This window comes from Trypanosoma brucei, chromosome 9, assembly GCF_000002445.2.
Source record: "Trypanosoma brucei brucei TREU927 chromosome 9, whole genome shotgun sequence".
Lineage (NCBI taxonomy): Eukaryota > Euglenozoa > Kinetoplastea > Trypanosomatida > Trypanosomatidae > Trypanosoma > Trypanosoma brucei.
Window position 1 is genome coordinate 482,944 of NC_007282.1, and position 22,420 is coordinate 505,363.

Genomic DNA, 22,420 nt, shown 5'->3' on the forward strand with positions numbered 1-22,420 from the left:
TACTTTACAATAAAAAAAAGGGTAAAATAATAATAATAATGTATCAAATATTTATTTATTTTATCCTCTTTCCCTTGGCGTTATCCTCCTCTTTTACGGCTGCTCAAGAAGATTAAAAGGAAAAAAAAAAACAGATGCTGATAGATTTTTTTCTGTTTTTTTTGTCTTCATACTGATAGAATATTAATATTAAAACAGTAATGGTCACACAATCATTTATCATACGAAATATTATGGAATAGTTGCGGCAACGCACGCTTAAGCAGCAATGAGGAGAAAAAAGAAAATTTTATTTTTTATTTCGTTTTAAAGCATTTTTTTTAAAAAAAAGGAAAAACAACAGAACCCAAACAATTTTGAGCTATCGCCTCACCGTAGCAAGGGTGAAAGAATAATAAAAATAATAGTAATGGCAACCAGAAACTAAAAGTAAAAAAAAAAAAAGAAAAATGACATATTCCTCTCCTTCCCACCTTTTCACTCGCCCAAACCCCTTTTTTTTTCTTTCGGTTAAGTGCGAGCAAACCGCTCGTCACCAACAGGAAGCGAAAAGGGTCAAAAAAGAAAACAAAAACAAAAATCGTCCAGACGCGCAAACGAAGCAGTTGAACGAAATTGTTGGAGGAAGGAAGGAATGAAGGGGGAAAAAAAAAGAAAGAAAAAAACATTAAACAAGTGGTGCTCACAGTGTAGAGAGTACATCAACTTTAAAATAGGAAAATAATTTAAAGAAACTGAAGGCAAACAACCCAATGGGTTAAGCTCAAACAAAATACAAATATTCTTGCGTTTCCCATACACCGTAGTTTATTTATTTTTTTTTTGTCATTTTGAAAAAAAATTATATCCCTTCCTCCTTTCTCTTTTCTCTGTTTCTCGTGTTTTTACTTGCTTGATTTTGTTTCCCTTTCACTCTTATTCCACTTTCTTGCGTTCCCTCAGGTGATGAAAGGAAGAATTTATCTTTTGTTTATTTTTATATTTGCTTTAGAGGGGAAGAGAAATAAGCAAGGGCCGGGTGTGTGAGAGGGGGAAAAAAAACATAACAAAAATAAAAACAATTGGATTTTAGTTGAGGGCACAAAAGTAAGTAAAAACATAAATTTTGATGAAACATAAGTTTATTCTCTATATATTCATTCGAATTTTTACAGAAGTTGTGTATGAACACACATGAATATTTATATAAATTAATTATGAAAATGTGAGGCAGGATGGAGTGAACGGTGAGCACCGCCTATCCATCCAAGTAGAGGGGGGAAAATATGCGTAAAAAACATATATTAATTTTTTTTTTTTACTACGTCACCCTTTCTTCATTATCATTCCTCACGCGCCGCCAAGCACAGTCAAAACAACAAACAAGCATACACACCAAAACATGAACAATCAAACGAGTACATAAAAGTATATATATATGCCTGCCCACGTTTGTACTTACGGCTGATTAAACGTATATAAGTAGATACAAACACACACACGTACATATACATATATGTAGTAGTTGGAACATTCATTTCATATTCATATGCACGTGTATGATTTGCTCACCCCGGTTTCCACCTCCCTGTTTTTTTTTCCTTTCCTAGTGCTTACTTAACTCGCACACACACTCTCTTTCCACTCCACATCCCCTTCTATAATCAGAAACAAAAGAAAGGAAAAGAAAAGCAAAACAGTTCATATCCGTTCAGACAGTCATCAAGATGAGTAATGGGCACAGAGAGCTAACTGAGCCTTTACTCGAGCACGACGGTACACAGACATTAGGGCAGACAAAAGAAAAACCAGAAGAGAATATAAACACACATTTCACGCCTTCGTGTATAAGGCCAGTGGTAACCGCCGTAACAAACGCTGAAGCAGCAGCTCGTGGAGCATCACGCGCCGAAGTGCCGTCACATCCTCTTGCGTGAAGGTTAAAGCGACGCCGTTGACAACACACCACGCCACGTGACACACAAAAACACCACAATCAGACGAATTCTGCTGTTGAGGTGCGACATCAAACCAACCATTTGTCGCGTCGTAACCGCAGCAGCTTCCAACTGGTGTGGCTACAGTCAACCTTCGTTGATCAGCAGCACCATTCACACGCGGTTGATAGCCTCTTTCAGCCTTAACGGTATGATTGCTATTAGCATCGTCACTATCACACAAAATACGCCGCGCTTCCTCAAATGTGTGGTGAAGCGCCCCAAGCACAGTACTTCCCTGTGGCACAGGGGCATTTCCGTACAGCAAACTGTCGTAATATGTCCATCTGTTTCGTTCCCAATCAAGTACGGCAAGTGTCCAGTGCGACTGCCACAAGTTGACAGGCACAAGCACAATGCGGGTGGTACCCGATTGCAAGATATGCCGACGCCTTTTCAGCCAACGGAGGACACCACTGTTTTGCTCAAGAGTTGGGAATCCGCCCGACGAGGGGTTCAAACCGGCATTTCCTATTCGCATCTCTTGCTGTACTTTGGCATAGAAATGTGTCCCCATAGACACCGCAGCTTCACAGCCAGCCCTCACATTATACTCGTCACAAATTAGTCCCAGGTAGGCGTTGATAATTTGGTCGTTTAACCACACGCCTGGTGCCAATGTCGACAACTGCCGGTACGTTATTGCTATTCCGCTCTTGAGTGACACAGCAACCCTCTCCTGCTCACCAGAGTTCTGAGATCGCGAGCTGTCCCATTTGCCCGTCGTTAGAGTTGTCTCAAAAACAGCTCTATCATCCTCGTCCTCGGCAAGCTCACATATATATGCAGCCTTTCCACATTCGATGTGGCGACGTATGCCATGTGAAAGCGCCTTTGTCGCAACTAAACTTTTCGAAGTTGGTTCCACTTTGGCGACAAGAGCGCGCATGACATACGACTCCAGAGCTCGTTGAGCCATATGATTAAAGAAATTTATGCACTTTCTTGCCTCTACCTCAACAGCACTCCTCACAAAGTCGCCCAGTACGATCTCATAAATGTAACGCACCTTCCTGTCGACATCTGTGTCAACGGCGCGCAAAAGAGTTTCGTTACTGTCGTTAAGAGCGCTGTACTGCTGCGGCCAGCGTGGGTAAAGGTGTTGGCGTTTTTCCTCTGCATTCATTGTGACCGAAGTGATGCTGCCTCCCTTGCTGTCACCACGGAGTTTCCCTTCGACGTCACGAAGGCAAGCGGCAAGTTTATCACCCCTTTTGTCTCGGATGCACCGACCAACATCCGCGCCGTAGTTTTCGGCAGCATCACGGCACTGCCGCTTAAAGCTCGCCGCGGCTGCGCTCAAATGTTGTTCTCTCACCTGTTTAGGCCTTTTCGGTGCCTCCTTTCCCGATGTGGGAAGAAGTTGATTGTTAGTGCGCTCCATTATAAACCGGTCCCCACGGTCGTGCACCGGCTCACACATCAGAGACATTGGCTTTTCCCACTCAGAGAGGTACGGTGATGTGAACCGTTGCCGCACATGACCAACAGAGTGGGTGCTCAGCTGCTCAACGGAATAGTGCTCGCTGCCCTCTATTTGTGCATCGGGAAGGCGATATGTTGCCCTCGCAGCAGGCTGTGAGATCTTCAGCTTTTGCCATTGCCGTTCCTTTTCACTCTCTGTGGTGATTTCCTGGGAATTATTGGGTGTAGTCCACGCAGCATCGCGTTCCAGTGGCGATAGTGAGTCGTCTGCCACGCTCATCGAGAGCGGAGTGTCCCGTTTATCCTCTGACAAGATGCACCGGAGCAAGCTTTCCATTCCTTTTGCGATAACACTCGTTCCCATATGCCTGCTACTTTTTCCTTTCAGTCGTTTATGGGCACAAAGATGCCCAGATGGATATACATCACCAGCAGCGTCGTTAGCAGTGGCACGGGATTGCTGCTGAGGTGGGGGCGAAGGAGTAACGCTTCTGCTGCCCGCTTCATTTGCCGGTCGCTGGCCCAGCGGAGGCGTGCAGGGATTCGTTCCAGCCTCACACGTCTCTTCTGAAGTTGTCGGGGCCCTGCGTGAGCGGTGTAAAGATGGCAATATCCATCCAGCGGCATTTAAAAGGATATCTGCCATTTTATGGTCACAAAATATGTCAGATAACGAAAAGGTAAATAAATAAATAAATAGCCGCTTCTACACCGTTTCCACAATTTGCACTACTACTTCGACCTGTGCTATCAGTTTCCGCAATGTTGAGGAGACTGCTACCCCACAGATGACCTACCGAACGGAAAGAAGTGGTGGAGAAATAAAGATGAACGAAACGTTTTAAATGAATCCCAAAATGCGGCACCACGACATGTAGCAATAATTGAGGCATATGTGTTCAACCCCCTCCTCCATTCCCCCTGCGGAGATTTACTCTGGTGAACTGAAAATAACAAATGAGACAAACACAGGAAAGTATCAAAAACATGGGTGGCAACAGGCACTTATCTCCCTTTTCCTTCGCTTTGGGGTCCCATGCACGCATTCACGCTAAACAACAAAAACACCTACCCTACGCGTATACATATACAAAAAAAAGAAAAGCGAGAATGAGGGGTGCGGCGACTGACTGCGCCACCAGCGCACTGCCATTGCCACGGAAGTGTTTAAGAGAATGGAGCTTAATAAATTTTGCGGAAGAGCGAAGTAGGAACTATCGCGACCCACTCGCACTAAGCTCTTCGCTGTTACTCCCCTTTCCGACACCTTCGCTTGCCGCTTAGCGTTAAAATTCTCCGTATACAGAAGACCCAAACCACATTCCGATTTCCCTCTCTCTCTCTCTCGTACTCATGTCGATTCACAGATATGTTTCCCTCACTTCAAAAACGGAAAACCTTTTAGATTGAAGGTGCAACGTACAATCAAACTAGTTAAACGCTTATTCTTCATGACGGTAACAGTAATGATAACAATAGTTTCTCGGACAATCAGGAGGTTTGCGATATATATATATATATATATATATATATATCCTTCCATAAACATAAAGCAAACTATGAAATAAAAAGTGAAAAGTAAATGGAGGGAATAGCAAAAGCAACCTGCACCCACACCCTCACTAATGTTAAGTTGCATCATCGAGCAATATGACACATCACCTTGCCCTTCTTTTCCCTCCCTTTTAGTAACCTGTGAAGTGAAGTTGCGGTCCGTCAAACTTTTCCCCCCCACCCATCACATTCATCCCTTACGCGACAACAAGGGCTAAAAAACAAAAAGGGAACTATAGCTAAAATGTGGCTACCTCCACATTTGCACAGACACAAACACACACGTGCACACGCACACATTGGGTAACACGCAACCGAGAAAACGGCATAAAAAGAAATAACTCAGTACATAAAAAACCACAAGTGACATAAAGCAAACAATCAAAATTACAAATACACAGGTGCATATCACACGGGTGTATCCGCGTATGTTGCCCTTATATTCAACACAATGCGCGTCAACAATCCTCTCGTCTCATGCAGGAAGCGGCACTGGTGTGTAAACATATCCGCCCCATACTCCCTCCTCAGTAAACGAGCGTGAGGAGGAATGGTCAATACATCTCGGATGAACACACATCAGCGTCCCCCACATATGCCTCGACAGAGGAACACAAGTTTTTAAGTGTATGTAAACTATTGCATACATCACTTTACAGTTTCAAACAGTCAAGTGTATCACATGAGCGCACCATTCGAGAAACCCCTCATCCCTCACTTGCCCTAAAGGGCATAAAGAATTGTGAAGGATGAAGAACTAGCAGACAGTAAGAAACGCACAGAGAGAAGTTTTGCGACCACCTCAACGTCATGTTTGCCGCATTTATAACAAGCACCATTGGATACAGCAGATCACACCTTCACTGCCAACCAATGCGCCGTGTGATGCAATGCGTTTGTATGTATGTATGTGCACTTATGTAAGGGAAAAGAAGGAACATAATAATAAGTTGCAAAGAGAGAACATATGTCGCCCGTCACATCCAGGTGTTGCAGGAGGTCGGTACCACCCACTACAGGAAAACGAAGAGAACATTGGCATAAAACATGGCAACGGTAAAAGTCAAACAAACAAACAAAAAGAAAAGAAAAAAGAAAAATAAAAGGCGATCGACCAAAAGTACCCTTTCCCCACCATAACTCGTCCTTGTGGCAATCCTCTGGACAGGGCTGACTAGCGCACGTCGCATGCCGACAAGAGATAAGAAGGGTGAAGGATCTGGGAGGGAAGAAAGTAAGAAAGAAAAAAAAGAAAGGCCGTTGTGAGGATGTAGAAAAACTCAGGTATCACAGTTGCGGACACATTTTCATCTTGTTTTCACAGTACCAACTGTGACAGCGCCTGCACATCAGTCCACCTTCAGCCACTGCTTTGCATCAATTGACAACTCCTGTGCATTCTTCAACGCTTGGCAATAGCGGCAAACCACAGGCAAGTGCCGCAGCCTCAAAGTCTGTTTCTCTCCATGGACTTTCAATTTGTCCACTCCGCACCGCCTCAGCTGCCCAATGACCCAGCAGAAAATACCTGTGCTGGAGCAGCTCCACCACAGTAGGCCGCTTTGCTGGCACGCGCGAGAGGCAGCGGCGCAGCATTCCGCGACACTCTTCTGATAGTTGCTGGGGAAGTGGAACGTCGTGAAAGTTGTCCTCAACGTAGTTTTTGATGTTATTCATCCACATACGGCTCAGTTCAGCACCCGCCAATCGTTTGCGCGACTGACCTGTGTTCCCTGGATACAGATCCTCATACAGAGCACCGCGCGGCGTCGCAAGCTCAATAAATGTCATCGCAAACGCGTAGACGTCGCTGGCAGGCGTCAGTACTCCACTTCCCATGCTTTCAGGCGCAAGATGCGGCACACTACCCAGAAGGTGTGACACGTCTTCCTTTTCGCTCAACAAAACTGATCGTATACGACCATAGTGACCCAACTTGACGAGAATTTTGCTCTTGCGATGGTACACATCAGCGGAGGAGTGGATACTGCCATCTCCCGTTCTTTGTTGACCACAAACAAGAACAGGTGTGGGGTGCCCTCTAGAACTGAGCAGACCCCTCGCTTCCACTTCTCCTCCACTCCTGATGTATGCTGTGGTACTATTCTCTGCAATGCTACCACACTCGGCGAAGGACAGAGCATGTGGAAAGGCATGTGTACTGCTAACAGAACCATCTTTAGCAACCTTCCCCCCTTTAAACAACCCGTTGGTGCCGAAATTAGTGCCTTCCACACTGGAATTGGAGGATGGAATAGAAACCACCTCACCGTCAATGTATGAGCAATCCTGGATGAGGTGCTTCACTTCATCGTCTACCCAATGACTGCAGCCGCTATCGCAGTCATCACACTCTGTTCGAGCACGATTTGCCACAATGCTGACAGCCCTTTCCCCCCGCCGTAGTATTGGATCCGTTCGCTGGCTCCCATACGGCTCATTTTTTGCACCACCGACAGACCTGTGGTGGACTGTGGGCGTCCTCTGCCTGAAGCTACGGCCAGTCGCCCTCTCCGCAGCGTTTCGTCCTTCGCAGTGCCCGGCACTTCCTTCTGCACGCGATGCGCTAGGTTCGGTGCCAGTGAGGAAGTGGGTGGCATCGGTAGTGGTGCTTATCAGCGCACGGGAAACTGCGCGTGATGACGCCTTATCGAGACGCCCAGCGGGAATGTCAGAAATGTATGCCGGGTACGCAGTACCGTACACGCGGCTAATCGGGTTACTAATGAATATATTCTTGGCACATAGGTCACCGTGAGGTATGTCTGCTTCATGAAGGACAGCCAATGCAAGGAGCACCTCACGCATATATGCTCGCACCGTGAGTTCATGCATATAGGCTTTACCAAATTTATCTGGAACCTCTTTCAGTAGAACATCACGAAGCGTCCCGTACTTCGCGTACTCCATGTAAACACGTAGCTTAGCATTCTTTTGAGGCAGATCGACGCTAAGTGCAGGGTTTTTCAACAAAACAAGAGGATCAGCACAAAAAGGCAACGTCCTTGATGCCGCTTCAGCGCAACTAGTAGATACACCACCGCTTCCGTTATCCGAGTTATCTGGTACTCGCTCAACCAAAAACACCTTCAGCAACCGGTTGTTGGATTTCAAGTGACAGAGGTGTTCTGCTTCCTTTACCAGCTGCTCAGAAGTGGCCCAACTGAGATTTTTCATGGAATACTCTTTGCATGCAATAAGATATTTCATGTGATGATCACTCCCTTCATCAGTACGGTCCCCCTTTTCTCCCGCACCCTTCCACAAACTTCTGGGCACCGTACACACCGTCATATCTGCGAGTGTTACATCGCTAAACATGCCCCGTCCTACCCGCCGTTCCAAAGCCCTCATGTGATACATTGTTAGCCTATTTGGCTCTCTTACCACCGCAACGGTCAACTCACTTGTTTTCCTCATTAACCCATTACCATTTTGTATTCCCTTTTCATCCCCAGCTCTCGGATGGATCGAGCTGCGATGCTTCTCAATACGGGCTGGTTCATCAATCGGGGCGCTGTAGCGTCGGCAGCCTTCTTCCAGTTGCTTGTTGTACCACTCACACAAGGAAGAGGAAGGAGAGTAAGGAAGCACAACACTGTCATCCTCTTCTTCCTCTAATCGCCTCACACCCTTATGCGCCCCGCTCCTCCTGCAGCAAACCCCAACAGCCCACCCTCCATCATGGCTCTTCGTGGTGGAAGTGTTGCACCCCATCACGATCAACCTACCTTCTCTACCTATATATATATATATATATATATATATATATGTGTGCGTGTGCGTGTTTATATTTATGTAAAAACCTTTTTTTTCCTGGTACCTTCGTGGGGCCGCAGAGTGGTCACAGAACAATCCGCTCCCTTCTGCCCACTCGCGTATGGTTGAAAGGGGTTCACGGTTACTGCCTCGCGGTATTCCTTCCGCGCCGGGGAATTTTTTTTTTCTGTTGGGTAAGTTCCCAACCACGACTTTAATAGTTTACCTCACGTGGCCCCTTCTGCGACTCCGAAGTTACTTTTAATTGGGCAACCAGGTACGAGGCAAGAGATTAAATCAAGAAAAGAGTGGAAATGGTAAGAAAATTACGTAAATGAGCGGAGACTGGTAATATTTTTAAGCACCATCGAGCCCAGGGCCAAAACGAATAAAACCGTAACTGAGGTGAAGAAGAAAATCCAGCAAATATTTGGATGAATGAGAACTTTCTTTGTCCTCTCCTCCACTGCCCCAAGCGTCCTGCCCGTACAAATTACATGTCGAGATGCACACCGGACAAACAGGGTATAAAAGAATGGAAATTAAAGCATTCAGGTATGTGAAAATAAAATAATGAAAAGTAAAAAGGTGAGAAATACTCTAACAGTGCAAAGGAGCTTCCACCACAAAGAAGTCTGTAAATGCATCTGAATGCCTAAATGATGCAAGGAAAGCAACGTAAGTAAATGTTAATAATAATAATAAACAAGGAAACGAATTTCACACACAAAAAAAAATAACAGAAAATCAATAGAACAAATGACACGACTAGTGGTGACGTGCGATAGTCAGTGCTTTAGCCAAGAAAGGGATAAGTGTGACCACGAATGCAACCGTGTCGCATCATATCTCGCCCTCACTTCATGTACCACATTTTCTATGTTAAGTGTTGCTACAAGCTACTGCATTTATCGCTCCCTCACGTCTTCCTCTTGTTGGATAGAACTTAACACAAGTGACAGCAAGCATTCTTGCTGACCTGCTGCCGTGTCATCGTCGCCGGGCCCTTCAGATGCAGTAGCTGCACCGGTTCCATCACATGAAGCGTTCCGCAACACTGTAAGTGCTTTAGTCCTCATGTTGCACCAATGCGCTTCGTTTTGTTCTCGCTGCTGGCGCCGGTTTACAAGCACATTGCTCGTGACGCGGGCTTTCTCGCGCATCGCCTCGCAGATTACATGCGAGTACCACTTATAGATACTCCGGGTGCTGTTATGATTAAGTGAGATGTTATCGAACTTCCATTCTTTTGCAAGACATTGTAAGGCAGCTGGAGTGTCAAGCGTCTGTAGGAGCGACAACGATTGAACCGCGGCAGCAAACCCAGCCCCCGACTCTTCTCTCCTTTCGACCGCGCGACTAACAAGGTACTGCACAACTTCAGAAAAATCTCTCGACGTAAAAGGTAAAGGAGATCCAAGAGGTGCTTGCACATTCAACCGTTCTGTACCGTTCCCTGTACAATTTATAAATTCCCTTGCAACCCTAACGGTAAGAGAGAGAGCTTCTCCCAGTCGCCGCTTCCGCTTCAGTTGAATTCCATGTTTCGCGATAACAGGCAATGTTTCAACAAGTCTTTCCGCATGCACTACCGCTGCTGCACGCTCAAGGCGGGACCTGAGCTCAGACAGCTTTGTGGTGACTCGATAGTAAAACCCGTCGACGACATGAGGATTGAACCACGAATTAATGACATACTGTTTCCATAACGACGCCAGCAGTAGCTTCCGTGCCATAAACTGTGATTCCCGTAACCGATACGCCGACATGGCTTGCATTCGCTCTGCTTCATGTCTGTAATATGAAGGAGCAGATGCCTCAGGGTTGGCGGCAACGGATAAAGGTAAGGGGAGATGATACACGGTAGGTGCGGTATCAGTGCCTTTGCGTCCAGCAAGTGGCACCTCCTCACGGTGCAGTTGTGTTAATAAGTGGTGCTGTGACGCAGCTGTAGAACGGCGCAACTGACGGTATTGGGTGTGCATAATCGTGGCCGCCTCCTCAAGCCGCAGCAACGCGCCCTTTATAGAATCATCAATGCCCCGACTGCCATGGTTCATGTGCCACCACTCACCACTTTCTTTTTTCCTTACCTTCCAGAGTTACGCCGCACACCCGCACACAGGGAACGGTACGTGAAATTTTTCTTTAGTACGGTTGTGAAGCCTGCTCTTTTTCCTCACACCCTTGTAAAGTGAAAGGCGTGAGGAGTGATGCAATTTAAAACTCTCTAACCTCAGAGACTCAACCTGCACACGGTGTTCCTGGTGGAGAAATTGCTATTTATCTACATATATATATGTATATATTGTGAGTAAACAGGTTCGATATGGTAGAGATATGGCGTATTTAAAGGGGGGAAATACAAGAAAACAGCAGCTTCCACCAAGGGAGGGAAATGATAATCAATTTCTTTCAGTAAAAGTCGGTCAGTTCATCAGGATTTGAGGAACCTCATCGAGTAAGGGGGACAACAAACCTTCCCGGTAACCTTTTTTCTTAATTTTTTTCTCTTGGCTTGTTAAATGGAGTCGCTACGCTCGTTCAGGAAGAAAATAACATGACAACGATCATTAAGTGTTTAAGAAAAAATAGTAACGGTACAGCGTACGCGAAACACTAAATATTTATGCACTCATCCAAAAACCGTGAAGGGTCGAAGACCAAGGTCAAGGGGCACCAGACCTCAGTTAAAAAAAAGAGGAGTACAGTAAGGTCCAAAAATGAATGCTGATACATGCAGCTCGCCTCCTCACAAACACATGCGGCGGGTGCCAAAACGAAAAGGATAAAATAAGCACATCAGATGTATCCATAAAATGGAATGCGTATGCATGGTGTGTATTTGTCTGTTTGCTTACGATTTTACTTGTCGAAGCCAGATATATTCACTTGTGTATGTGCGTGCAAAGGAATGGGGTAAATGCTGTGCATACAGCCATAATGTCCCTCTTTACTCCTCTCCACACTAAACGTAAACGGCTACTGAGCCGTATCCGCCATTTGCCACACCACCTGTGATCATCACTCCGCACACGCGGCATGTGATACACATGATGTTAATTCATTTGCATTTCATTCCCTACGTACGGGACTCCTTCGCTCCTCTACGTCCTTCCCCACATGTGCGGCGTCATTCCATCCAGCCGTCTCCAGAGCACCTACAGGAGCGACTGCCGCTTCCCCGGATGCCGGTGATGGGGGGACACCCCCGTGGGTATCGGCAGCACCAGCGCTCACCGATGGTCTTCGCCCCCTGCACTTATAGACCACCACCTGTGCTATAACGATTAAGTCTGTAGTTAGTTGGATGCCGCTACACACGAGGAACGGAACAGGTTGTTCGTACACAATAAAGTAAACCAGTTTGATAATGTCCCCAACGACCCACGTAACCAGGAGAATTAAGGAAAGGCCTTCCGTACACTTGCGGCGATGATTGCGCAGGATTTGCGGCACCAGCAGCATCGCTTCAAAAATAAGTGCTGTGTACCCAACAACCTGTGGCGCATCCTTCCACGCAGGAATCATGATCAGATAGTACAACAGTGTGGTCATAAACATCCCAAGACCCATCATGACACAACGACGTGTGAAGGCACTGGGTGTGTGGGACAGAACACTTTCCTCCAAGCGAACGATATGATGGTCCAACCAGTGCAACGGTCCCTGCAAGAATGGAACCCGATCTGCTACAGTAGCGTAGCTGGAGGAATCATCCGGGGAAATCTGTGGTGGTTGCAACTCACTTTGGTCAATACAGATCGTCTCATCAACTGTTTTGCCCACGTGTGACCCATTTTCCACAGATCCTACTGGTGCGTCGATACCAATCACAGAACACTGACGAATGCATAACAGACGAACAAGCAGCACCATGTGCACGGCCACTGCAACGGCAGACTGGAAGAGCAGCGGAAGCGCATAAGGATTACCCATAAAATATAAAATTCTGATATCATTGCTGACAAGCAATATGACAGAAACTAGTGGAGAGTACCCATCTATTATTCCCGTTTTGTTCATTTCGTATAACTGAACGAGGTAACCAATGTGTGGCCCAAAAATCATTCCAATGGAAAATAGCAGCGACACCAGTTCCTTCGATGAGACCGTATTTGTTGTGTTCTCATCCGCTTTTGGAGTACTTGTGGAGGTGGGGGAGGGGCCTCCGTCCAGGGAAGCATAGGCGTGAAGCGCTAATAGTAAGATGAGTGCCGATGCGAGGCGAAGGAAGGAGCGAAAACGTTCAGAAAACGTTGGTGTTGTTTCCATGGAAGCTACTCCCCTTCTCGATAGACGCCTTATCTTTTGTTTGAACAAGTGTACACACGCCCCTATATACCAAGCGTTATTACGGCGCTATATCACCACCAAGCCAATTAGTAATCGTCTTCCTGCTACAGCTTCTAGGGTCCTCACTAAGGTATGAAGAGGAGATGGTTGCGACGTGTAGGGAAGGGAATAAACACATAATTAGTCACAGTTTAGTTGCTTAGTTGGTTTAAAGCTCGCACCATATTCCCTACCAACCCCTACGCCTGGTTTGTAGAAGTAAATAGTGAGGAGCAAAATCTACCAACCCTAAAATTGTTGAGCATGCAATGGCGAAAGTCGTACCATGCCTTATTTTATTTGTCGTTTCGTCTCTGTAAAAGATGCCACTGCGGGGGTCACCGCCGAGTTCTCGATTTCGGTGTGGTATCGCCCCCCCCCAACGCGTTCGATAAACCAAAGCCCCCTCAGTGCAGAGCAGCCGCAGACCTCCCCTTATTTCCTCCAGTTGACTCTGCTACAGAAACCAATTCTAACGAATGCACAACCTTCTTTCCGAGGGGTATGAGACGCTCAATCGTCTCAGCAACAGCGGCACGTGACTTTGATGTTTTCACTGCTCCTAACACGCCCGGTTCCCCGCATCCCCTTGCTTTATCACAGTCTGCACGCTGGTCGCCAACGCTCGCACTAACATTACCAACAGTGGCACTGGCGCGACCCATAGACTCCAGAAGGGTTTGTAAGCGTTCCACGCACTCATACATGCGGAGTTCCACAGTAGAGCGAGCACCCTCTTTCGTTCGCAGCACGCCCCACAGCACGGCGTACACCTGAGCGATTATGCCGCACTGCTGAAACAACAACATATGCTCGACAGAAGTTTGGGAAACGAAAAAAGAAGAAATGTCCTCGCGGTGCTTGCGTTCCATGCCGGCAAGAGCTGACGCGCTATCGATCAACAAGGCGTGAAGAACCGCCAAGGTATTAGGTGAAGACACTGCCGTGTCCTCCTCGGAAAGATTTGAGAGTAGCTGAACTGAACGGATAAGTAGTTCAAAATCCTCCCTATCGTACAGAAGCACATCTGTGCCCTCGCGTTCCATCTTCCGCTTGTGTGAAACGTGAATTTGGTGTATAGCGGACAAAGCGATGCCACTTACTGCCCCGGTTGAGAGCATTTCGATTACCCTCATTGCCGCCTCTGTGGGAATAACGGCGGACACCCCATCGCCTTTCCTGTCAACATCTGAGCCAGTGCGCATGTCACAGTGCACGTCTGTAATTGCGGCTGCGTTAGCCAACTCTCGCTCACTTAAGTCTTTCCGGGTGGATGTTAGTGCGGCAAAGGCAGTCACAGCATTTGCAAGCAAGTCTTGCTGTAGCTGTTTTTCCTCCAGAAGTCCCGCCGCTCCCAAACCCGTCAGGCTGATACCCACCAATCTCACTACCTCCACTATACTTCGCACGCAATCCTTGCCACCATTTGCAGCACTCGCATCGGATTTTGAAATCTGGTGCAACACCTCGTACACCATCGGTAGGTTGCTACCGCAGGTTGTCAGATTCTTCAGAGACATCCATGCCTTTTGCAAGGGTGGCAAGTAGGACAACACCGCAGACCGTTGGGAGCGCGAAGCTGTGGGGAAGTGCAAACAACCACCACTCTGCTCCGCAGAAGTATCACAAATGGCGCTACTGTCGTGCGACTCCCTGTTCCTTTCTTCGCCGTATCTGTTGTCATTACACAAGTCAATTTTATCAGGCCGCGTACCAAGCAGAATCAGTCTCGACAGCCAAAACAAATAGTACACCACTGCCTTAACGGTCATGTAATCCGCCTCCTCGTATCGGTAGCTCACTCCCGTGGCATTATCCCCAGCAGAACTAATAAGCAACCGAGCAACCGCCCCCAGTGCCGCATCTAGTGTCGTTCGCTGCTCAGTACTGAGCAGGCACTCCGTCACTCCATTCTTCACTGCATCGTAGCGGTTCATCCCATATACTTCCTCCATGATGGCAAGCAAAGTGGTACTGAGAATGGATTCACCACCTGCTAAAACCGCCCGACGTGCGCCGTCACGCGAAAGGCAAACAAGGTTTAGTACAGCAAGTGCAGCCCACGCCCGTCCCCGTGGACTGAGGTAGCGGTATTTTGTAAGCGTACCTAGCGCCAATTCTACAGCCCCCTGTTCAACTAGTGAGTCTGACGTGTCGGCATCACCGCGGCTCTCATCTCCTTGGGATGAACAATACGAAGCACCGCTCGCCAGTTGGCACATATTGGCAACACAACGACAACATCCCTCACAGATGGTCGCATCATCCAAGTGTGATTGCATCAAGTGCAGCACTAAATGTGGTGCTCCGTTACCCGAACCACCACTGACTCCATCTTGCTCGGTGTAGATACCGCTCTTGGTCGCGTTAAATGACGCAATCGATGCCGTAACATCATCCGTCACGTCCAAGTCTAGCAACCGCTGGAGTGCAGCGCGGGTTAGCGTTGCGTCGCCGGACTCGTGGTGCTCCGCCAGAACTTGGAGTGTTTGGGCTAATGTGGCCCTCGGATGTTGAAGTATACGTCCACCTGTGTCCATGAACAGTTCTCTGCTCTCTGCTAAGCTAATCCATCGCATGAAGGAGCGCCGTAACATAACTGTAGCACTGATAACCTTCAACTTACAATATTTCAAGGTGTCCTGTGGCACCACCGTGAGGATGTTCTTTCCTTTTTTCCTCTTGCAAAGATGGCAGCAAATGCCTAAACAAAATGTCTGGTCAGGTGTTGAAGGGACACAGAAGAATGCGATGACAGAAAAAGAATTGAAGAAGAGAACGTGCCAAAGGGGGTAATAAAGTTGAATATGAAGTATCAAAGAACACAAATTCAGAAACCGGGGCAATGCAGAATCCCCTGCACCTCGGCACGCAGCCATCCGTGGGGTCACCACCGCTAACTCCCAGCGGCCATAACACCAACCTTTCGAGCCTGACCACTCCCAGCCTCCCAGTACTCAACGCTTACCGCCTTTCTTCGTGCCACTGAGTGAACCCTTTCGTGCATTTTCCTTTGCGCCTGCAGCCTTACCGAATTTTCCACTGCTGTTGTACCCCCCAGGGCGGAACTTCCGTTTGGTTACGCCCCCTTTCTTCGTGATGACGTTGCGATACGAGAGTTTACGAGGAGTCGAGCGGCTCTCTTTAATTTTCATACTGCGAATTTGATTGTATGTTTTACTCTTCCGCTTCTTAGGAATAAACGGTTTACCACGTTCCTTTGCTGTCCGGCGGAGTTGGTTGTTGCTGCGTCCCATTGGCGCAAGCTCTCCGCCGTAAGTGGCACTTTGGGTAAAGGGAATACTTTCAGCGAAAAAAAAAACAAAAAGAAAAGGCATGTGGAGGGGTGAGAGGAGGAAAAAATATTGCCATGGGCGTGTGCATAAACATATCGCATGTTTTTTTTTTTTTGGGGAGGGGGGGAAATAAGACAAAATAAATTCCACCTCCTGGTCGAAAAACAAAAGAGGTTACATGGGACTGCGCGCTAACGCAACAGCGGAGAAGGAAAAAAAAAACACTAGTAAGACAGTCAACAGAAACCGTCAACAATCATAAGCAAAGCAAAATGAAAGCTGCAATAGGTTGAAAAGGGAGGCACGTTTGTAAACAGCTTCCTTCTCCACCGAAGAATGAGTTCAAATACGTCATACATAAGAGAGTAAGTAAAACTGCGTTAAATTCAAGAGCTTAAAAAAAAAAAAAAAACATCTCCTCAAGAGGTACAGGAAGATATGTAAGGAGAAGAATTATGAAGCAGCGGAAACGAAGCGGTTTTGAGCACGTTTCCGGGCCGTATAATTACTCGCTGACCTTTATTGTTAGTACGGAAGGGAACAAAGAAGGAAGTAGAAACGCTGCTCGTAATGTCCTATTTTTATTCTACCGTATGCAAGGGAAGATCGTCCAACGGAAAGGGTTTACAGGAGATGAATTTCATTCCACTCAAAGCACCTGCGTCCGTTTCGCTGTCGTCTTCTTCCATGTATTCGGACAGTTCAATTTCCTCAACATCTCCATCATATTCTCCCCTAGAGCCTCTTTTCCCCATGCGACGCTTTTTCTCCAGTGTCTCTGGATAACACGCTTCATCACTAGAAAATCTTCTCACGATCCGCTCACTGTATGACCTAATTGAAGCGGCTGCTGCCCAGAACGAGGGGTAAAGGCGGCGGGCGACGCGTCGTAGCACACCAGTAGGAATCCAATCCAGTTTCACATCGAAATACTGCGTGGCAAATGTCCTGGTAGAGTTGTGGGAACAAAACTCCACCTGTACATTATTTAAGGGCATTGGTTCTTCAGAAATAGTCCACGTCGAGCAGGGGTCAATACCTCCTTCCGAGGTGACAGTGGGAGGCACAAACGTCACAATCTAATTAAACCCCTCCCACGAATATTTTATGTATATAGTTGTCTGAGCGCTTGCGCCACCGCCCGTTAACGTTAACTCTCTATAGGGTATTCCTGTTGTTTCCCGTAGTTTTTTTTTCTTGACCAGCTCCTAAATCCTCTTCAGTGACGCGTCGAACTGAGTCCCAAGAAGCACAGACGCACCCCAGAATAAAAATAATTCTAAGGGAAAGAAGAAAAGGTGGACTAGGGTAATTTTACATGATGTTATTCGGACAACTTCTGTCAATCAAAGCAATATTTAGAAAACAAAAACAAAAACAACCGTACATGCATGTGTATGTTACTTTTATACGCAACTTTCCTTCCCCTCCCCACACACGTTCCCCAACACCTAAGGTCAAAGCACCACAGCGAATGGGAGGTGTCATGTCTGGGAAGGAGGTCCTCCCCAACGGAGGGGAGAAGGAGAAGGGGGAAAAGAGTTCCATGAGAGCAGAAAAGAAAACAAAGAAACTGAACGGCGTCCCATAGGCATGTGCGACGCCTCATCACAGCGTGTCTCTGTGTGTGTGTGTGTGAAGGGAGGGGTAAAAATGGAAGAACAATCACAAAGTCCATACACAAGGGCAGCCAATGTTTCTTCATTCCAACAGGAAACCACCAAGAAACCCGTCCGACTGCTCACGTAAAAAATTGTTTTTTAAAAAAATCAAAAAGCATTAAAAGGGAGGAAAACACACACCCTAAACACGTCCCTGCGTGCGGTTTACTCCATGGCCTTCCCACATATTTTCCTTCGTTCCTCTTGTCTTCATCTGCCCCATTTCCTTCCAACCACTCCACACACGGAATCACGGAATGTCTCCACACCAACAGAGAAAAGAGGAGAGAATCAGCAAAAACGACAAAAAGATGTTTAGGACACCATCAAGATAACACAATAACCCCCAAAAGTAACTCACCAATACTTATGTGACTCTTTCATTCTCATTTTTTCCCTCTTAAAGGGGCATTCCTCAGGCAGCATAGTGAACACCGACTGCGATGACAACGATCCCTGCACGACTGAGCATCCTTGCTCTGTGGTTCTCTTGATGTTTCGCCCATGTTCGCCCTCGTCCTCGTCATCTTCCTCCTCTTCGTCATCTGAGTTCACGATGAAGCCAGAAAGGCTCGTATCTGAATCATCATCAGCTGCCATCAGCCGTTCCTCAGTGGATGTGGATGAGCGCAAGCTTGTGGTGTCGCTGTCCATTCCCATCTCGCGGCAACACACCTTACAGTAGCCGATTTCCGACTCATACTTTGGCCCGCCACAAGCCTCATGGCGCAGAACGTTGCACCGAACGCACTGGAACAGCGAGCCACCTTCTCCACACTCAGCGCAAACCACCTCGATTGCTCCGTTAGTTTGTGAAGCCTTCACCGCTTCTTCCACCGATAACACAAAAACAGAGCCAGATGTACCACTGTTATGAGGGGGCGAATCGTATGGAGTTACCAAATCCACGATTTCGCAGTCACCGTGACGCCTCGTTTCGTCATCGTCGTTTGTTTTACCATTTAGTGTTCCTCCTTCTGCGTACTGCGTCTGAGTTCCGTTTCGACTTGTGGCGGAAGGAGAATCATGACATTGCTCAGTGGCAGAACTCTGCACATGGTGTGATCGCCTCACATGAGCCTCATCGCCATCACCGGCTACGCCAGTTCCATTTCTGTTCTCGTAACTTTCAACAGCGCTAGCGGCAATGGTGCCGGAGGCGGCATCGACTGACGCTAGTGCGAGAAGTTTTTCACCCATTTGACGCACAGCGTCCTTCATGGAGGAATGCCTCTCGTAGGACCTGTCGAATTTCATCTGCTCCCTATTAAGAAGGCGAAGGAGGATCCTTTCTCCTTTACTAAGTTTTATGCATGTATTTTGTTGAAACAAATTCGACAGAAACTTATCAATATCAGCGGGGACCTCCCGGCGCCACGGGGCCGGTTCCAACAACCTCAGGGAGCCCTCCTGAGCTTCAGCACCGCCGTCATCGGCTTCACCTTCCTCTCTCTTCCTCTTCTTTTTCTTCCTCCTACCTTCCTCCTCGAAATTGCTGTCGCATTCCTTGAATGTTTCAGCCGCTTCTTCTCGGTTAAATTGTTTGAGAAACGATGGTGGGAAGGCGCGCTTAAGTGCGGGAAGAACTCCTTCCAACCACCGAAAGGCGCCCTCATGGTCTTGCGAATTACGCGGTGTTTCACAACTTCCACCGCTTACAACGTAGAGATGGTAAACACTCGCGACGGCACGCCACTGTTTAGGTGTCAGTTCTAACAAATCACCCATATTTATATAGATATCTATGTATGTTTATCTATTTACTCTTTTTTTAAAAAAAATCTGTTAACTTTGTAATGTGTGATGTTTCCCCCCTCAACTTTTTTTTCGAACGCTTTGCAAAACCGGGACTAAAAGATTATATAAAAAAGCTACACACACGACACGCACACGTCTGCGCGCGCGCAAATGCACAATACGAAAACGTGCTTTATGCGTGTACTTTGCAATGTGTTGCAACTAAAAGGAAAAAAAAGAGAGGTAGTAAGGGGAAGTACAGAGTGACAAGTAACACAGAAACTAGTATAGATTATACTCAATTGCATCTATGTGCGCAAACACTCGGTACTACCAATACGCAAATATATATATATATATATGAGCTGTGACTTCGTTTCTGCAAACAACGAAGTTGTCAGCATGCCATTATACACGACAGATAAAGAAATCAGAGAAAGAAAAGCAGAAATAAGGGTTAACAAATTGTTTGCTTCGCTTTCTCTTCACCGCCCTATTGAAGTTTTATTAATATAATTATCTTTTTCCACGGGTTTCTCCCCCCCCCCAAAAAAAAAGGAAAAGGGGATTAAAAACACTCCTCCACCGTGGTGCAGCCACCGCACAAAAATATCTCCATCGCACAGCATTGCTTAAGTTGTTAAGAAGAAATTATTTGGTACTCCACAGTAATGAGTGGCCACACGGGGTTTTCATCCTTACATACAGTCTACATTTGCATTTTTGGTTAGCGGAGCACCTAAACTCAGCATTTAAGAGAAGGCTGTTCAAATACGCTTAAGTGTGCATACATGTGTATCGGATTTGCACTCTGTTGAACAAACAAAAGGGGTAAAAACTCTCGAAAAGACGAAGCAAATGCGGATTTGAAACACAAGTTCTGCAGGCATTATAAAACATTCAGTGTGGTGTTGTGGTTTCGCTCCCTACCACATCCGTCATGTTAGTCGAGCGTACGCTAAAACCCTCAGCAACGCTGGAGGCGTAAATCAGTAAAATAAGTGGAAGAAAATCCAACATGAAGTCCCGGAGAAGAAGCATTGATCGGTAACGAAGATAGAAAGAGAGAGAAAAAAATGCTTTAGGAAGACAAAAAACAAAAAGAAAAAATAGCCTTCTATTTTCGTTTATTTTTACCGATACGTTTTCTAGCGGTACTTCCAACTCCCGCCACATTCCTTTTTTTTAAAAAAAGTCTTATATAGCACAGTATGAATAAGCGACTCGGTTGGTCGGAGGCCCTGGGAAAATGAAGGCAGCGTGGGGGAAACTTTGTTGGAAATAGCGCCCCAAAAGAAGTTTAACAAAAAATAACGCACATGTATTTGGTCGCTTATCCGCAACTGGAAGTCATGCGCGGGAGTTCACACAACCATGTGGTGAGGTTTAACACGTATTAACAAATAAACAAATCCAAGTACCTATTCGTTGATGAGTACACGTAAAGACGATACAGCGGAGCTGACTGACACAAGACGGTACTTCTGACTATTTTTTATAAGCCGAAACATCATTCAAGAGCAAATCTCCACGTTTGTTAGCCAAAGTGCTTCACCCCTCAGCGGCGCCGCCACACGGTGCAATGAGCAACCCCCAACTGGTAGCGACGAACATGATCACGAATAAGAAATGCCTCATCTGTTTCACTGAGAAGATCAAAGTTCGCTCCCAATATTTCCTTCACCAATATTTCACTCGTTGACCCTTCTGCCCTTCCACCAACCCACGTATCCCGCTCCTCTACCGAACCCTCCCATGAATATGGTGAGGAGATCACGAGGATGCCACCAGAAACGAGCAGCAGCGGCAGCATATCCAACAGCTTGCGAGGGTTGGGAACGCGACAGAGCAGATTCGCAACAAGCACAGCGTCAAAGCGCTCTCCTGAAGGAACACGGTACCATGAAGTTATATCTTCATCATTTGTATCACCATGGTGGACGGGAGGCACAATATGACCTCTGCCATCATCGCCATCCGAATCAAGAAGATTCATTGCGTCGCCCCGATAGAAACGGCACCGTTGAGGAACCGCCCCATCCGGTAGACATGCAGTGCGCTCCACTGTAATATCACCCTGCAAAGGGGCCTCATATTTGATTGGCTGTATGTTTGGGTTCAGCGCGCTTTGCACGACATTTCTCGCCATTTTGATGAATGCCACAGAGTAATCAATCCCGACAACCCGGCTGAAATATTTACTCATCTCCAGAGAGGAAGCACCAACCGCACACCCCAAATCAAGAGCACGTCTTTCCTTTCCATCATTAGCAGGCACAAATTCATGAAACTTGCGAGCGACTCGGATGGGATAATCAAAGCTCTCAGATATCATACGAAGGTTTTGCGCAAAGCTTTCCGACGAGAGGGTGTAGTGAAACTCCATGTATTGCCGCACACTTGCATCACTTTCGTAAACGTTCGCCGGTTCTGAGGGACGACAGAGCGCCCAATGGGGAAACCACTTTCCAAAAAACCCAAACAGTTTACGAAGCACCCAAACCCCATCCGTCCAAGATAGGAACTTGTAGCGACAGCGCAGGAAGTGATCAAAAACGTCACGAAAGGCATATGTCGCTGCGGAGGAAACGACAGCCGTAAAAATGACACTACCCACTAAACATCTCGTCTCGGGAGCGGTACATTTGCACAACGCCAGCATAACACAATAAGTTTG

At 46.8% G+C, this 22,420-nt stretch overlaps 12 protein-coding genes across 12 annotated transcripts, besides 7 other annotated features; all 12 read right to left on the reverse strand.

Moving 5' to 3' along the window:
- Window positions 1-22: 22 nt before the first annotated feature.
- Window positions 23-64: a sequence feature (AT_rich).
- Window positions 65-320: 256 nt separating this feature from the next.
- Window positions 321-668, reverse strand: Tb09.160.0960 (hypothetical protein, unlikely; the record flags this gene model as incomplete). Its single annotated transcript, XM_798438.1, has 1 exon — window positions 321-668. One exon carries the CDS (start codon window positions 666-668, stop codon window positions 321-323), a length of 348 nt encoding a protein of 115 aa, XP_803531.1.
- A 508-nt stretch (window positions 669-1,176) lies between these two features.
- Window positions 1,177-1,198: a sequence feature (AT_rich).
- A 72-nt stretch (window positions 1,199-1,270) lies between these two features.
- Window positions 1,271-1,300: a sequence feature (AT_rich).
- A 512-nt stretch (window positions 1,301-1,812) lies between these two features.
- Window positions 1,813-4,047, reverse strand: Tb09.160.0970 (small ubiquitin-related modifier protein SUMO1/Ulp2; the record flags this gene model as incomplete). Its single annotated transcript, XM_798439.1, has 1 exon — window positions 1,813-4,047. One exon carries the CDS (start codon window positions 4,045-4,047, stop codon window positions 1,813-1,815), a length of 2,235 nt encoding a protein of 744 aa, XP_803532.1.
- Window positions 4,048-4,779: 732 nt separating this feature from the next.
- Window positions 4,780-5,043, reverse strand: Tb09.160.0980 (hypothetical protein, unlikely; the record flags this gene model as incomplete). Its single annotated transcript, XM_798440.1, has 1 exon — window positions 4,780-5,043. One exon carries the CDS (start codon window positions 5,041-5,043, stop codon window positions 4,780-4,782), a length of 264 nt encoding a protein of 87 aa, XP_803533.1.
- Window positions 4,907-4,936: a microsatellite.
- A 981-nt stretch (window positions 5,044-6,024) lies between the features above and the next one.
- Window positions 6,025-6,060: a sequence feature (A-rich).
- A 272-nt stretch (window positions 6,061-6,332) lies between these two features.
- On the reverse strand, window positions 6,333-8,672 carry Tb09.160.0990 (protein kinase, putative; the record flags this gene model as incomplete). The annotated part of the gene is made up of 1 exon (XM_798443.1): window positions 6,333-8,672. The coding sequence occupies one exon, from the start codon at window positions 8,670-8,672 to the stop codon at window positions 6,333-6,335; it is 2,340 nt and encodes a 779-aa protein (XP_803536.1).
- Window positions 8,673-8,696: 24 nt separating this feature from the next.
- Window positions 8,697-8,727: a microsatellite.
- An 895-nt stretch (window positions 8,728-9,622) lies between these two features.
- On the reverse strand, window positions 9,623-10,774 carry Tb09.160.1000 (hypothetical protein, conserved; the record flags this gene model as incomplete). Its single annotated transcript, XM_798444.1, has 1 exon — window positions 9,623-10,774. One exon carries the CDS (start codon window positions 10,772-10,774, stop codon window positions 9,623-9,625), a length of 1,152 nt encoding a protein of 383 aa, XP_803537.1.
- Window positions 10,775-11,789: 1,015 nt separating this feature from the next.
- On the reverse strand, window positions 11,790-12,989 carry Tb09.160.1010 (hypothetical protein, conserved; the record flags this gene model as incomplete). Its single annotated transcript, XM_798445.1, has 1 exon — window positions 11,790-12,989. One exon carries the CDS (start codon window positions 12,987-12,989, stop codon window positions 11,790-11,792), a length of 1,200 nt encoding a protein of 399 aa, XP_803538.1.
- A 467-nt stretch (window positions 12,990-13,456) lies between these two features.
- Tb09.160.1020 (hypothetical protein, conserved) lies at window positions 13,457-15,928 on the reverse strand (the record flags this gene model as incomplete). Its single annotated transcript, XM_798446.1, has 1 exon — window positions 13,457-15,928. One exon carries the CDS (start codon window positions 15,926-15,928, stop codon window positions 13,457-13,459), a length of 2,472 nt encoding a protein of 823 aa, XP_803539.1.
- A 78-nt stretch (window positions 15,929-16,006) lies between these two features.
- On the reverse strand, window positions 16,007-16,387 carry Tb09.160.1030 (hypothetical protein, conserved; the record flags this gene model as incomplete). Its single annotated transcript, XM_798447.1, has 1 exon — window positions 16,007-16,387. The coding sequence occupies one exon, from the start codon at window positions 16,385-16,387 to the stop codon at window positions 16,007-16,009; it is 381 nt and encodes a 126-aa protein (XP_803540.1).
- A 539-nt stretch (window positions 16,388-16,926) lies between these two features.
- Tb09.160.1040 (hypothetical protein, unlikely) lies at window positions 16,927-17,343 on the reverse strand (the record flags this gene model as incomplete). Its single annotated transcript, XM_798448.1, has 1 exon — window positions 16,927-17,343. The coding sequence occupies one exon, from the start codon at window positions 17,341-17,343 to the stop codon at window positions 16,927-16,929; it is 417 nt and encodes a 138-aa protein (XP_803541.1).
- A 344-nt stretch (window positions 17,344-17,687) lies between these two features.
- Tb09.160.1050 (hypothetical protein, unlikely) lies at window positions 17,688-18,050 on the reverse strand (the record flags this gene model as incomplete). Its single annotated transcript, XM_798450.1, has 1 exon — window positions 17,688-18,050. The coding sequence occupies one exon, from the start codon at window positions 18,048-18,050 to the stop codon at window positions 17,688-17,690; it is 363 nt and encodes a 120-aa protein (XP_803543.1).
- A 313-nt stretch (window positions 18,051-18,363) lies between these two features.
- On the reverse strand, window positions 18,364-19,734 carry Tb09.160.1060 (hypothetical protein, conserved; the record flags this gene model as incomplete). The annotated part of the gene is made up of 1 exon (XM_798452.1): window positions 18,364-19,734. The coding sequence occupies one exon, from the start codon at window positions 19,732-19,734 to the stop codon at window positions 18,364-18,366; it is 1,371 nt and encodes a 456-aa protein (XP_803545.1).
- Window positions 19,443-19,494: a sequence feature (CT-rich).
- A 1,567-nt stretch (window positions 19,735-21,301) lies between the features above and the next one.
- Tb09.160.1070 (hypothetical protein, conserved) lies at window positions 21,302-22,405 on the reverse strand (the record flags this gene model as incomplete). Its single annotated transcript, XM_798453.1, has 1 exon — window positions 21,302-22,405. One exon carries the CDS (start codon window positions 22,403-22,405, stop codon window positions 21,302-21,304), a length of 1,104 nt encoding a protein of 367 aa, XP_803546.1.
- Window positions 22,406-22,420: the final 15 nt, after the last annotated feature.